We start from the raw sequence: 15,936 nt of genomic DNA on the forward strand, positions 1-15,936 counted from the left end.
TGTTTTAACAGCAGGCGTGGCAGCTTTAAGGCTCAGTGGGCATAAACACATACATAAAAGCACAGGCAAGAAATCTCTCTCTCTTGCACATGTATTTTTTGTGAACCTCTCACTTATTACTTTCAACTTTTTAGAATTTAAAATTTGAATTCAGTTGAAAGTAAGTCATTTAAACTGTCTGTTTGATGTTTATTTGAAAGACAGAGTTACATAAGAACTATTATTTGTAGTAGAAGTTACTAGTATCAATGAGATCATTCCCACCTTGGAAACACCTGGATGCATCATATATTAGATTGCACTTTATGTTTGGTTGTCTTTGTAAAGGTGGTCTCTGTTAATGATATTTGCATAAATAATATTAAAAGTGTCAGTGGCATTTTTAGGTGAAAAAAGTATCAGAAATTATTCTGATAATGAATTATTCTGTTTTGAATGAGGACCGTGACCTAATCCATTGTTCCAGTTTCTCAGATGTAAAGATCTGCTGTTTTTTGTCATCTATGAGAGTACATGAAACATCTCTCATAGCCTGACAAAACAAGCCTTTTCAAAATTTCACTTTCAATATGCAGAAATTGTGGCAAGTCATTGTTTAATGAGCGTGACTGGAAAAGCCAAAGTAGCCACACCCATTTATTGTAAATGAAAGCAAAACTAAATCCATGAGCCTCAGTAGGCTATATAACGTCAGCTGTCAGCTCAGACATTTAGTGCCAACATGCAAGGAAGATGAGCAAACAAGGTAGGTTATCTGAACAGTTCATTTTACTGACAAGTTTGAGAGTAAGTTTTGTTGACTAGAATATTCAAGTGGTGTGTCTGTAATATTAAATCTGAGATTAGTCATATTACCAGCTTTTTTTTGTATCTCTCTTTGCATTGCTATGAGTATTCTTTGTTAATTCATCATAGGATTTGTCTTGACTTTATGTTATCTAATTTTAAGAGGGTTTCCCAGACCATCTTGTGCTGTGTTCTAGTTAAAATGATAAAAGGTGGAGGAGAAGAAAGTGAGAAAATAAGTCCTGTTAAAGGGCTACTACACGCATAACACAGGAAGACATAAATCCTTTACTAGTTTCATATTGGGGTGAATTACCACACAGTTATAGTAGCCTATCTACTATAACTACTAACTACTATAACTGTATGGTAATAAAAGGAAAAATTAAAGACACAAACACAAAAACTTGCAGACATTGGTGCATAAAAAGTCATCAGAATGCATGGAAGTGTTTTTTTCTGCCATACGCCCACCACACTGCCTGTTTCATATGTGTCCCTCTGTGTTGAAATGAAACCTACACCCTTGTCAGCAACTAGATCAAAATTTTTGCTTCCATTCTTTATGTTATGTGTCCGAACAGGTTCATCATGTTTTGCCCTGAGTGTGGAAATCAGGTGGATCGGTCATATAAATTCTGTCCTGAATGTGGCTTCAAGTTATCTGTCTTGACCCAAAACAGGAGCCGAGGTAAGTTTTCTCACAAACTGTTTTTTTTTCCCTCTAATGTCAGTAATGGGTGAAATAGATAGTAGTGCAGGATTGTTTTGACATCCATCTGTTAATGTATTAACAACTAATGTGCTATCAATGTCATCACAGTCACAGAAAGCTTCCTCATATACAAACATAAAACAGTGCTGCAGGTGGACTTTTAACCAAGATGAAAATGAGAAAAAAAGGACTTTACACCCACTAGTCTTCTGTGATAGACTGTGTTTTCCATCACCATAAACATTGTTGTGCTGCATAAGTATGATTTATCTATCAGCAGAAAGCCCAGCTTGTTTTGCCTTACAGCTGAAGTGTGTCATTTATTGTCCTGTTACCTTAAAAGACTGATACCTTTACTGTGTTATCTAACTAATATGTCATATAACATTAATTATTATCCAGATGGGGCCCCGTCAGCAGACGCACCCTCAGCTACTGCTGAGGAAAAGAACCAAAAGGAGGATCAAGACCAGGTCACCAAAGGTGTTGCAGAGGACGAGAAAAACACCGCCCAGATAAAGGTGACAAGGCTAAGAAACAGTTAACCAACAACCTTTAAAAAAAATCGAAAGAGAAAGAGTCCATGCACTGTTTTTCAGTCTGAAGCAACTTGTATTTCCTCTTGTGTTAAATTTAAACACGTTCTGTCTACATGCATACACTGCAGGAACAGGAGGAACAGGTTTGATGATTAGCAAATGGAAAATACCTTTCAAGACAATATTATCCAGTGTAACACCACCTCCAACTACTATCTCAGTCATCAACATATGGCTGAATTAAAATCTCTGTGACAGTGTCAGCAAAAACTAAACATCTTTGTTTTGTAAAGACAGAATTGGGCTGTGGTGTTGGTTTGAGTTAGTCTACCCTGATGGCTGCCGTAAGAGCCTTCCGCCTGCAGCTTTTTATCTTCCTAACCCACTGTGATTTCCTTCCTTTTCCTTAAACACTTTAGCTGACCAAATAACACTGAATGTGTCCACATGAAGTTATGCTGACTATTTTTTTATTTAGCAGTAACACAGCTACAACAAAGCAGCAGATATGTTTGGTTTGGCAAAGAGAGCTGAACAGAGAGAGTGTTGCTCAGTGCTCCAGCTCTGGTGTGACTGAGTAATATGAAATTCTGAAGGATTCTGACATCATTTTAGCCATGCTTGTATGATAAAAACTCATGCAAACATTAATGTAAACATATGACAAATGTATCATAATGCTACCGGGCTTTGTCGGCATAACTTCAACACATTCTTGCTCTGACCCTGACCACATATCAACGGTTGGTTGTGGACTTTCCACATCTAGAAACAACCCTGGGTGCGTTGTATGCTGACGTTCTGGGATGCAGTGTCAAGCTCTGCCTGTGACATGCATTGTATTCTTTGAAACTACACTTCCATTTTCACAGGAAATTTACAGTTTACATACAGTCTCTTTCAAAATAAAAGCACTACTTCAGTAAAACAATGCGAATTGACATTTTTCTTCCTCCAACAACTAACACATGTGGTTGGGTTTAGGAAAAACTAACAGGGTTTGGCTTTATAATCTTGTGGGATGTGAACACCTCTCTCCCAGGTGAAGGTCAGTGTTTGCTGGGCCCATCCACCACCCCTCCCACCTACTACCCTCAGTCTTTCGCCACATTGATTTTCATTCTTATCACGCCGCTGATTGCGTTCAACTATAATGGCAACCGGTTGTGTGTCATGCCAATGTTAAAGGCCAGCTTTTTTCATCAGTGTCTGACACTGCAAGTCACTGCCCAAGCAACAGATTTCAACATCTTCAGAGTGAGACTGGGTTGGCAACTTGGGACTCAAAAGGGCTTCAGCCTAAGGTGACACTTTGGCTTGTTGGAGGCCCCATCATGGCCCCAAAATCAAGGAGGATCACAGATGTGCCTGTCAGGTGGTTAAACCCTGAATCACTGTATCTTAATAAAAAAAATGTGTTGAATTTAATTTTTCAACCTGATTAAACCATATCTACGATTCAGTTGAAGTATGTCATGCTAAAAAAAATCCACTAAATGTCGCAGTCTCTTTTAATAGTATGCCTTTGCAGTCTGCCTCCTGCAGGAAGGTACAAAGAAAGTCACTCTAGATATGGTCTGTGTGTGGTGGGATTTTCAAAGGTAGGCAGATTTATTCAGCATGTTATAGATTCAGAGGTCTTACTGAACAGATTTATGTAACTTCATACAATGAATAAATAAATGAATAAAAGCTAATAAGAGTCAAACATTTTTTTAAAAACATGCTATACCAAACTTTTCATTTGTCTGTTAATGGTAAAGCTAATAAAGCTATTTGCTAAGAAATTAAAAAATCTTCCGATCATTCATTGTTGTTAAATGACACATTTAATGTTTTTATTATGGTGAAATAATTTTATAAGTATGATTTTTTTTACTGTCTAAAGCCATGCTGAACCAAATGGTTGAGTTGGCATTTTATGGTTAATGCAGTGATGCTAAAATAATAAATTAACATTTTTTTATCAAATAAAAAAGGATGAATATTCACAGCTGTTAATACCATACATTTATGTTACTCCATTACATATTTGATGAAAAGAATTCTATCAATATGATTTTTTTTCCATTTCTGAGAGGTTTTCAAAGTACAGTAATGATAAATATCTAGAAGAAATATGTGGAGATACAGTAATAATAGTACAGCTAATACTACTACTTCCAGGGATTAGAAATTGACATATGTCCATACTGTAGGCATTATAACAGTACATGATTTGTGAATTTTTCTTTCTATTTTACCATTACCATGAAGTGACATATCAACTGTTTGGTAGAGGCCTATATTTAAAGGGAAATTTCGGTTTATTTCAACCCGTCTCCTATCGTCCTAAATTTGTTTCAAGTCACTAGTGACATAGAAATAATAGTTAGCATGTTAGCCGTTAGCCTAGATACAGCCGTAGCATCAGACCTGTTAAAACATAATTGAACGGGCATCCTTTCAAGTGCAAAGTTAGTCCACTAAACAAGCTTTTTCTCCACAAAGACCGCCTCATATCGTTAGGATAAATATCAGAGAACATGTAGAAAACGACATGTAAACGTGTTGTCTTACCTTACCGGTGTGGTGCCATGTTTGTTGTTTACCATTTAGCTAAGGCTGCAACCGGTACCCATTCCTTGCAACAGAGGCATTCCTCTTCTGTGGGCACTGGGGTACAGCATTCACAGGTAACGTTACACCACCAATCTCCAGAGCTAAAGCCTTGCAGCAGCCAGGCAATCTCAAACAGCTCATTCTAAGGTAAAGAATACACAATCTCTGCATTACGATACTATACTATATTGTATGCCCAAAAAAGTTGTAGTATGTCCTAATACATAGTATGTCAAATGTGCAGCTGGAACGGTCTGCAGATGCTGGCCACACTGCATTGTGTTCTGGTGCACAATCAAATGCTGAACATTGACATATCTTGTCAAACTCAGGTTTATTCCTGTTATGAGTCCACAGAGAGCAAAATGCTGTCATGCATATTCAGTCTTCACAACAACACGCCTCTAGCAGCCAAGTTCATTGCAGACTGACTAACAACTTGAAACTAACACAAAACATGTACATTAAATACAAAAAAAAATAAAATGGAGCCTGAATAACAGATGTTCTGATTTACACCATTAGTTAATAAATGACCTTGACATGTTTGACATCAAGCAAACCAGTTGTCATGAAAACTACTCTGCATCACAGTCACTTAATATAGAAACTCTGGAATAAATAATATATTTGCGGAACATGGTAATGAGAGTACAACACAAACACACATAGGGCTACCTGTTTTGAGTCCACAGAGAGCAAAACGCTGTCATGTGTATTCTATCTTCACAACAAGAGGCCTGACACGAGAAAAAGATAAGCTTAAACGTGTATGCCATGTGAAGATAAAATGGCTAGCACACACAGGAACAATGTGGTTAGCTAGTTCACTCAATCTCTCAAAACTCACTTCACAGGTAAAATGCCCAACAGAAAACCTACTCAAATCATCTACCCTGGTTATATCATGTGTTGATAAGCTGCTCTGTGCACTTAAATCAAAACCAGGAGAAGACGAGAGGCCAGAAGTAAAAGAAGAGAAGTAGCGTGGTACATCTACTCATAGTCAGCAGACGGCGCAGTCACACTAACAAATACAGTACTCCCACTCCCAAGAAGACTAACTTTGAAACAACAGAAGAAGTGAGGGATTTTGGTAAAATTACTAAATAATATAATGGAACACATACCACAAAAAAATAAGAATTACATAAATTATTTCCGCTCATGTTTTTAACCTGCTGCAAAATACCACGATGTTCTACTACATCCGGTCCAATTTTGCATTATGCAAGCTAGCATACTTCTCTGGGTATTCTGACACACAATCCTCTGTGTAGCGAAAGATACATCACATTGACTGTTAGAAGTCGCAATGATATGGCGCGTTCCAGGCAACCCGTAACCCGTGTTTTTACAACCTTCTCCCCATGAGAGTGCACTGGAATGGCAGTCAAACCCATAACTTACCACCCGTGAACTCTTACCAGATCGATGTACTCCCAGTTACGCTCTCTGAAGTCACACAGCCCTCTAAACAACAGTGGCAGCCCCCATGGTGTATTATAGCAAGGTATTGCTCTAACGTTAACGTTAAATCTGCTAATGTTAACGCATTATTGGCAGCCGCTCTAACAGCTAGTTTCCAGTGCAAGAATAAATCGATACATTTCCAAACACACAGATAACATCAAATAAAAAGTATAATAGCATCTGTGACCTTATGCACCGTTTCTCCTTCTCCGTTTCGCTCAAATGAGCAAGGAACCGGCACCTTTGGCGATAGAAGTGATCGTAAACAAACATAAACCCTGCACGGTCCGCCATGTTGGTTTGACAGTTTGGTGTGACTTGCCTGGAACGTTATGAAGTCATGAGTCGTGACTTGAAGTGGCGACTTACGGGCTCAGAAACTTGCCTGGAATGCAGCAATAGGAATATTAAATGTTTACTTGAATAAAATAATTATAAATATAGCCAACAACATAAGGGCCTAAGTATTAAATAACAGTGACAGAGAAATGTGTAACCTTTGTAATTTTACTATTGTGTATATAATATGTTAGAATCTACAATGTATGCTGTTATTACATGTTGCAAAATAACAACATCAGTGCCATCTGGGTTGAACTCTCTGGCGAGCTTAGTGAACAACATTTTGTTTTATCTCCATGGTAACAGATATATGAGTCAGAGGGTCAAAGTTCAAGGCATAACGTCATGAGGAAGTCTTATGTCCAGATTGTGTGCATACTGCATGCAGCAGTACGTAATTTTTAAGGGTAGCTGCAGTACTTAAACTCACCCACTGATTCTTATATTCAGGTGAATATACACTAAAGAAAATATACTTATTATATTCAGTTTCTCCAAGTTTATCCCCCTAAATTTCAAACACTGGACCTTTACTGAAATGAAGTCAGTCACATTAAGTTATTATAGTGACCTAGTTTGCCAAGTAGACCAAGTTCGACCTGCAAGTTCAGACCGATCTAACAGCTACTACTAACATTTCAGTTTCACATGGTTATAAATGATTAAAAAACATGGCACTGCCTTACTTTTTTATCTTAATATATTTTCTGAAAAAAATGTGGTTCACTGGCTTCACACATCAACCATTCAAATAATGAGGTAATACCTGCCTCTTAGAGATAGGTCTGTAAGTCTGAAACTGATGTCTGCCAACTTGCCATGCTAACTTTTTCGAGTCTTTTAGGTGCAGCCAGTCAGTGATGACTTAGAGGCAGCCAGAGGTGGTGCTACAACACAGGAGTCATCAGATAACACTGCCAGCCCAGATACTCTGGAAAAAGGAGCCACACCCTCATCCCCCAGCCAGACAGTCTCAGATGGTGAATCTGTCACTACCAAGAGGACACAAGTCCCTGAGACTCGTACAGAGGAAGAGAGGCTTTCTGCCACAGCTCCTGAAAGAGACTCTCAGCCATGCAGTGAGGCGGCGCCTGGATCCAACCTGGCTGTTTCCGCCGGCCCGCCCTGCCTGACACCTGTCAGTGATAAACTAACAGAGCAACAAACAGAGGTCTCATCAGATAACAGTACAGAGGACAGACCTGATGCAGTTCAAATTCCTGCTGACAAGCCGAGTAACACTCAATCTGGGCCACTGTCATCTCTAACATCAGCTAAAGAAACAGGTTCCACTGCACCTGAAAGATCTGAGCAAATCCCTCAAGAATGTGATTTGATAGTAAATCGGTCTGCCTCTGTACCAAATAAGGATGAGACAATATCTCAGGAGACACAAAATCTCTCTGATAATGAAAATCAGCCTAACACTGAACAGCTTACATTTGCTAAGCAAACCGACACCAAAGAAGACCAAGAAGCCAGAGATAAGAGATGTTACACAGTCGACCCAAACACCAAAAAGTCTGAGTATTCTGCTGATCCCCATCCAGCAACAAAGGAAACCTACCAAAACACTGAGGTAGTTTATATCGTCAAGATTTTTATAAATAGCAAAGACAATACAGTTTGAGTTTCACAAGTAAATTGTGAGAGTTGACAGGCATGATCTACACAGCTGATTCTTTCTGTCTTGCAGGACTTCAGGAACTTGTTGTTTTACATTTGTGTAATCTTCAAATCTTGATTATTCCTCACAGGCTGTTGACACCAAATCAGATGAGAAAACAAGCACACGCTTGGCAGAGAGACAGGAGCAACAGCCAGGCAGCAGAGATGTAAATATCCACAGGCCACCAGTGCCCTCCAGCCCTTCCGGTTGGACTGATGAGAAGGCCGGTCCTTTAGTGGCAGCAAATATCTCAGAAACATCTACCGAACTTCAGGCTACACAAATGTACGTTTATAATAAGTTTTAGAGTTACAAAAACCGAATCTAATTTAATCGCTATAATTTAGTCAGGTTTTTCTAATCCAGTATGTTATCCACTACAAAATATTTTGATAATGTGGTTTTGATTTTTTAAAGAAAATATGATGTATGTTAACTTCTATCTACTTGTTTTTCTTTTTCAGTTTACTGAGCAGTGACTATATGCCTGTGTGCTTCCATGCTGTCACTTCCAAAGATTTTCATTTGGATCCAGAGAAGGATATGATTTTCTTAAGGTCTGAAAAATTGTTTGGAGGATGGGATAAACATGGCATGCAAATGTCCTTCTCTAGGTATGTCTACTTTTAAAAACATATTCTTTATAATCATACCAGAACAACTGTTTTGTCATTGCTCCACCTAGAAATAATAAAATCAGACTGTGATGATGTGCATGTTTTTCTTTTAGTTTTCTTCACCACCTAGCAGTATAGCCACTATTATCCAGTGGATTGTCTTCTCTGAAATTATGAGTTTGTCACATCTTTGCCTGTCCTATCACTCATAATCACTGCTGTGTTTCACAGGCCTTTAGGAGACAAGAGCTATCTCGTTGAAGGACAAATCATGATTCCCAAGAATATCGTTCATGAGAACATACCCTACAAATATGTAATTTACAAGCACAGTGAAAATCACCTCATGTATGAGACAATCTACCAGAAAGATGGAAATTATCTAATCAACAGGTGCCTGGCGATCAGGCAGGAGTTTTTAACACATGAAGGTAAGTTTTGACTGATAATTTACAAGAAATTGCAGCACAGAAATGTCTCAAAGGATACCTTTGAGGTCTTGTAGAGACACAGTCTTACAACACATAGATTGTCTACCATTATATGGTTTGATTTGGTTGAAGGCTCTGTTCTGTAGCACATAAAATTCCCCTATTAATTTTGATCTGTTGGACTTTCAAGGGGAGTGGCACCAGTATGATGATGTCATCTATCCTGAGCTGAAGAAGGGTTTCTGGCGTTCGACCAAAGACATTGTGATGAAAGGGAGAGATGAAGCTGGCAGGGTGATGCTGGATATGATCTTTGACCTTCTTACAATTTGGACTGAACCAAATGTGGACAACTTCTTTTTACTGCTCCGCCAGTTCTTTCATACATACAGCTATCCTGTACTTCATGATGGCATGATAAAACCATGGGGATTACCATACAATGAAGAACAGGTACATCTCAAGTGTTTTATTCTAGAACAGCTCATGGTCCCTGAAAAACTGAGGCAAATTAAATTAATTTAAAAAGAGCTTTCAGTACAGTACAGTACAGTACAGTACAGTACAGTGGAGACATTGATTGTTACTTTCTTCCTTTACTTTTTCTAGGTGAAAAACCTGCTCAGACACATTCTGAAAGAGAACATCAATCTCACACCCAGAGGGCAAAAAGGAACAACAAAATCCCTCTTACCTCTGCATGCAGGAGTAGTTCGTTTGCTGATCTACAACAAGTATCTGAAAGTTGACATGATGGATCAGCTATCCAACTTGTGTGATCTTCTTTGCCTGCCGAAGATGCCACCACATGATTTCTTCTCTTTCTGGAAAAACTTTGCAGGCCCTTTGACTGATAAAAAGAGGTAATTGATGTGTGAGTTAAGTTTGCATAACATTGACAAATGTTTCTATTATTATTATTTCTACTATTATCATGATGACAATACACATCATAATTTAGAAAAAAACACTGGAAAAAAATATTACCAAGAGACCCTTAGATTTTAGTTTTAAGAGAAGACATTAGTGACTGTCACCCTGAACACTACATAGGCAATTCACTCTAACGTTAAAAGTTCAGTCAGTTTTGTTATTTGGCCAGGAAATTGTATCAGTCAGAGGGACCCTGTTAGCTGTTCTCATACATGATCCAAAATTCAACTTGGCGTAAACTTCAGGTTTGTTTATTTATTTGTATAGAGTAGTCAAAAACAAGACAGGGAAAATTAGAAAAGTGCACTCGGTAGAGTGCAGCTCTCCACCAGGTGACCGCCCAAGCTGATGGTGGCCACTATAGATGGTTAATTTTGTAGCATATTTGTGTATGTGTGTATCCTCTGTGGGTAGATTCCTTAGCTTCCATGTGGAACATGCTGACTGACATCAATTGTATGTATTATACTGTCTATGGATAAATACCCTATACAAACCAACTTAAAAATAACTGAACTGTCCCTTTAACAGGTGATGGCAGAAATGTATTAATTACCAGTAACAGTGCTATTAAATCAAAGAGCCGGAAGAGGAGGAGATGCCAGTGTTTTTCTGTTGTTTTGGCACTTTAATGTAGATGCTGAACTTTCAAATGTTGAATTCTTTTTTTCCACTGTAAATATAATGAAACTAAACATTAACTTGTTATTGACTTCAAGTGTTGCAGATGCTGTTGAGATGTTGTGCAACAATGCTAGACAACGCCATATTGAGAAGTGGGTCTTGGTCATCCCTCTGATTCACCTACTGAGAGGAGAAAGCAAACCATTTGGGCCAGTTCCACCCAAACTGAATCCAGAGTTTGAATCCTGGACAGGTTTGAGTGGGAGCAACAGAGCACATTCAAACAGGGATCCTTATCTTAGGTATGTGTTTTTCTCCTACAAAAACTTTATCACATGAAGGCCTAAAGAACCTTTTGAAATATCTGGAAAAGTCTTTAAACAAAAAAATCATAAAAAACAATCTTGCACATCACTTAAATATTCTGAAATTCCAAACCCAAATGTTTTGTCCTCATATATTTCCTAAACCCAAACTTCTTCACGCAATAGCCAGCTTTGTATCATTAAGATTGAAATGTATGTCATTGCTTATCCCACATATTCCCTAAAGAAACCTAATATAAGTGAGTAAATGTTCTTCTGTTGGCCTGTTGGGGCTCCTTGATTTGCTATTAGAGCAGCCCAGATTGTGATATGTATTATTTGTGGAATATTCTGATTTTCTTTTTCTTAACCTCACCACCTGGCACCCCCAAGGAATGTGATCTGGACCATGAAAGAGCATGCGTACCTGGCAGACATTGATCGTCTTCTTGTGCACTCCTGGATGTCTTTGCTGAATGTGGATGAGCTAAAAAGTTTCATGTCCAGCGTGCGCGTGGAGCTCCTAGACATTCTTCATTACATACAGTTCAGTATCAAATCTGGGATCAATCACTCCAACTACATGGTATGTATCCTTAAATTGGCTATAAGATCATATTTTTATAATAACAATAAATTGATGGCATCAAATGAGTGTAAAAACAATGCAACAATATGAAAGGGGTCACTCATGGTGATTAACCTTCAGAGAATTATCACCTAAATCAGCTCCCCTCGGCTTTATGAAGCTTTATATCAAGTTTAAACCTGTTGTTTAAGTGTCTTACTTGCAATTTTACTGATTTGGTTCACTCTCACTGCTTACATTCAGTAGAAAATAACACTCAAAACCCACTGTGGATAACCTCCTCAGCACCAGACAACAGGCAGACACAGTTAGATACTGGCTGGGTAACATTATAGAGAACTGTAACACATTTCCTTCAAGATTTGTAAGAGACCAAAAACAGAGCTAAGAGAGCTAACTACTGGATACGCAAATGTTTACTAACAAACTTGCAGTATCAACTTGAGAGATGATGATGATGTCAGTTTTACAACTTGTTCCACTGACCCAGTTATTGCATGTCTTGCTATATCTTCATATTATGTGTTACAGGCTTTGGAAGACCTGGCACGATGTCTTATCGACAGAGAAAGCCATCGCAGTAAAGGGTAAAAAATCATTAGTACAGTAATACACTATCTCTGCAGTAATGCCTAGGAATTTCAGCAACAATGCACAACAATAATCAAATACTTTTCTCCATAGTTTTGATGATAAACATGGAGAGTGTTGCCTGAAAACTGCAGCAAGGCTTCTTGGTTCTATCTGCTGTCACACAACAGATCCAGGTCGCTGTGATGTTCCTGTTTACTTCCTTGATCTGGTCTGTCTCATTACCAAGGCATATGACCACACCAATTCCCAGGTGAGACTCATCTGTCAGTCTGTTTGACAGGCCACACTTTATTGTGTCCATACTTAGCCAAAGTCAAGGCTGAAAATGCCTGAAGCAGTTAACAGCAACAGCTTCTTTATTTTGCACAGAGAAAAAAGATTCAACTCAATATGGATTACTAATTACACTGCTCAAAAACAGATCTTGATAAATGAAGCATTCAAGTTGAAAGGTTTTATTGATGTACATTGTGTAATTTGAACAAAATCACATGACAACAGTCAGTGGAAACCAAAATCAACAAAGGGGGCTGAATTTAAAATCACAACAAAAATCAAAGTAAATATTAGAATCACAGGCTGATCCAACTTGCATACGTTTTATCACTGCAACTCATAATGTGACTCAGTAGTGTGTATGGCTCCCACGTGCCTGTATGCATTCCAAACAAGGTCTGGGCATGCTCCTGATGAATCGGCAGATGGTGTCCTTGGGCATCTCCTCACAGACCTGGATTAGGACTTCACTGAGCTCCTGGACAGTCTGTGATGGTCCTGGTGGCGTCAGATGCACCAAAACACAGGTGCTCAATTGTATTTAGGTCAGGAGAATGAGAGGGCCAGTCAGTGGCATCAATGCCTTCATCATCCAGGAACTGCCTACACACTCTGGCCACATGAGGCAAGGCATTGTCCTGCACCAGGAGGAACCCAGGGCCCCCTGCACCAGGAGGAAGCCAGGGCCCACTGCACCAGGTGGAAGCCAGGGCCCGCTGCACCAGGAGGAACCCAGGGCCCACTGCACCAGGAAGAACCCAGGGCCCACGGCACCAGGAGGAACCCAGGGCCCACTGCACCAGGAGGAACCCAGGGCCCACTGCACCAGCATAAGGTCTGACAATCGCTGTGAGGATTTCATCTCCATACCTAAAAGCAGTCAGGGTACTGTCAGCTATGACATCGACGTCTGTGTGACCCTCCAAGGTTATGCCTTCCCACACCATCACTGACCCAGCAGTGCTCCTCCTGTTCCTCCTTGCACAGAGGAGCAGATACCTGTCCTGCTGCTGGGTTGATGCCCTTCTATGGCCCAGTCCAGCTCTCCTTGTGTAATGGCTAGTCTCCTGGTATCTCCTCCATGCTCTTGAGACTGTGCTGTATCACCAGTGCAACCCGAATAGGCTGCAGGTACCGCCTCATGCTACCAGCGGTGACAAGGACACTAGCAGAACACAAAAGTAGAGCAGAATCAGTCAGGAAGGATAAGGAGAGAGCAACTGTCTGTGGCCACCACATGTAAAAACACAACACACACAACTTGGTTTTGCCTCTCCATTGCACCTGTTGTCACTTTCATTTGCACCAAAGCAGATGAACCTGATTCACAATCACTTGTGCTTCCTAAATGGATAGACTGATATCCCTGAAGTTAAACTGACTTGGTTTTATACTGTGACCACCAGTTTTGGGATATGTAGCTACACTTTCATGTGTTTAAAAGAAGTCTCACGTTTGTTTGTTAATTTGTTGTTCATCATTTAAAGCAAGGTACACAGCAAAGCTTAAAGTAATGACTAGCTAAATTTAATGCATAAATGCAAGCAGAGTTTTTGGATCATGTAAAATAAATTCAAAAGATAGAGACATCCACTGTAACTTTGAACTGCTGTTCCAGGCAAGAGAGAGAATTCATGAAGAGTCAATAGGGGAGACACTGGAGACAGTGAGGGAATGGCGGAGAAAAACCTTCAAAAACAAACTGCTCAATGATTGGAGGTGTTCCTTTGCTGTACTTGATGAAATCAAGGTGAGCCCAAAAATATTATAATGTATACGTTGTTCTCTGTTATGGTTTTACCTTGAAATAGTCTTTTTCCAGTGTGATAGCCATTTGATGTTGTATAAAGTACTTGTGACAGAGCTGACATATTAAAATCAATGTCTCTCTTTCAAGGTATGGGAGAAGTTACTCTCAATATCCTTCAGTCACAAGGAACACACTTCATTCTGGAGAAGAACCTTCATGGAAGAGTTTGAAGGAAAACTAAAACAAGTAAGACTGAAGTTGTGTTTGTGTTTATATGCTGTACAGATCTTTACATGTGCACTTGAGAAACAAAACTGAACATGTGTGCTTCTGTGCTAGGAACAACCAGTGAATCAAATTGGAATATACTCAAACAAGATGGAAGAACTGAGCAAGACAAGTCCACTGTTATGCAACACAATGGAGAAATGTGCATTGGAGGCAGTTGCAGCTGTTTGTCAGGTATGATTTCTGCTTTGGGATTTGAGGTGGTGAATAAGCAGTTAATGAATGCTTTGTAATATCATATAATGTAAATGTAAGTGCTTAAGGATATCTCTTTTTTGTGTTTATTATTATATAATTGTAACTCCTTCTATAAGCAGTGAGAGATTGTGTAGATAAGTGGTGCCCAAACTTTTGATGACTAAGTGCCAGTTTAGGAAGCCAGCATATGATTGAGAGCTGTACAGGAAAAGTGCAGCTGTGATTTGTTCACCAAAATCGCTGACTTTAGCCATTAGCGCTGATGATAAAATGTAATTTTCAGGACACTTGTGCGGCACCATTTGTTGCTATGCAACCAATAGCTTTCAACAAGTTGTCAATCCATAACCTGACAGACGCTTGTTAGGGAGGTGCAGTTCGATGCAGTCTCCTTGTGTATTAAATGTAAGCTAAATTATTGAAATGGACCACAACTGAAAGTATGATGCATGCATTTCATGCAATAGTTGGGGGCCACACATAATTTTTCTGATGGCTGCCACTGGCCCACGGGCCACACTTTGAGCATTAATGTTGTAAACTATTTAAGGGTTTATAACAATTATTTAACAACTCATATTAATATTACAAGGCTGCAATTATGAATACCTGTAATAAATGACTTCCAAAGACACTTAACCTTGTAAAGAAAGACAAAAAATACAGTTTTGACCAAAAAGATTCTCATGCAATTAATGCATTGATGAAATCAGTACATCTCTCTTTTCTTTAAGATTTTGAGCTCCCCTCCAACACACCTACATGACAAATATTAGATGTGCACATTTTTTTCTGAATCTTCTTAACAAAATATAAAAAAGAGCAACAATTTTCATAGGCTGGACTCTACCAGTGTTTGGTACTAAATGATTTTATATTCACTGTAACCTTTTTTTCTGTTTAGGATAAATCTGGCAGAGCTGTTTCAGCTCTATTTGAGAAACATGATATCACAAAGTTTGGAAAGCTGATGTCTGTTGTTGTGATGAAGACATGGCCCACAGATGCAAATGGAAAATACATCGAAGGCGAGGAATCAATATTTGAGTACCTTCTAAACTGGCCAATGGCCAAAACTGTTTTCCAAATGACAGGTAAATACTTAAATATAATAAACAATGTTACAAGAATGAATTTGGAATCTGTTCTTCATTGATGAATAGCATACGGGCACTCTCTTACTTAAAAGATAATAGTAATGCTTAA

At 39.0% G+C, this 15,936-nt stretch overlaps 1 protein-coding gene across 1 annotated transcript in view; it reads left to right on the forward strand.

The window, feature by feature from the left end:
- Positions 1 to 642: 642 nt before the first annotated feature.
- The window catches only part of LOC117254283 (E3 ubiquitin-protein ligase rnf213-alpha-like), a 56,166-nt gene continuing 40,872 nt past the window's right edge, over positions 643 to 15,936 (forward strand). Inside the window, exons 1-17 of the mRNA XM_033622451.2 lie at positions 643 to 745; positions 1,371 to 1,477; positions 1,904 to 2,022; positions 7,301 to 8,035; positions 8,214 to 8,410; positions 8,590 to 8,739; positions 8,974 to 9,173; positions 9,364 to 9,626; positions 9,783 to 10,036; positions 10,826 to 11,032; positions 11,429 to 11,621; positions 12,156 to 12,211; positions 12,309 to 12,468; positions 14,113 to 14,244; positions 14,392 to 14,490; positions 14,584 to 14,706; positions 15,635 to 15,824. Of these exons, the coding sequence (XP_033478342.2) occupies positions 666 to 745; positions 1,371 to 1,477; positions 1,904 to 2,022; positions 7,301 to 8,035; positions 8,214 to 8,410; positions 8,590 to 8,739; positions 8,974 to 9,173; positions 9,364 to 9,626; positions 9,783 to 10,036; positions 10,826 to 11,032; positions 11,429 to 11,621; positions 12,156 to 12,211; positions 12,309 to 12,468; positions 14,113 to 14,244; positions 14,392 to 14,490; positions 14,584 to 14,706; positions 15,635 to 15,824 (3,265 nt within the window). The 5' untranslated portion in view covers positions 643 to 665. The remainder of the gene's footprint in view (positions 746 to 1,370; positions 1,478 to 1,903; positions 2,023 to 7,300; positions 8,036 to 8,213; positions 8,411 to 8,589; positions 8,740 to 8,973; positions 9,174 to 9,363; positions 9,627 to 9,782; positions 10,037 to 10,825; positions 11,033 to 11,428; positions 11,622 to 12,155; positions 12,212 to 12,308; positions 12,469 to 14,112; positions 14,245 to 14,391; positions 14,491 to 14,583; positions 14,707 to 15,634; positions 15,825 to 15,936) is intronic.

This window comes from Epinephelus lanceolatus, chromosome 6 (assembly GCF_041903045.1).
Source record: "Epinephelus lanceolatus isolate andai-2023 chromosome 6, ASM4190304v1, whole genome shotgun sequence".
Lineage (NCBI taxonomy): Eukaryota > Metazoa > Chordata > Actinopteri > Perciformes > Serranidae > Epinephelus > Epinephelus lanceolatus.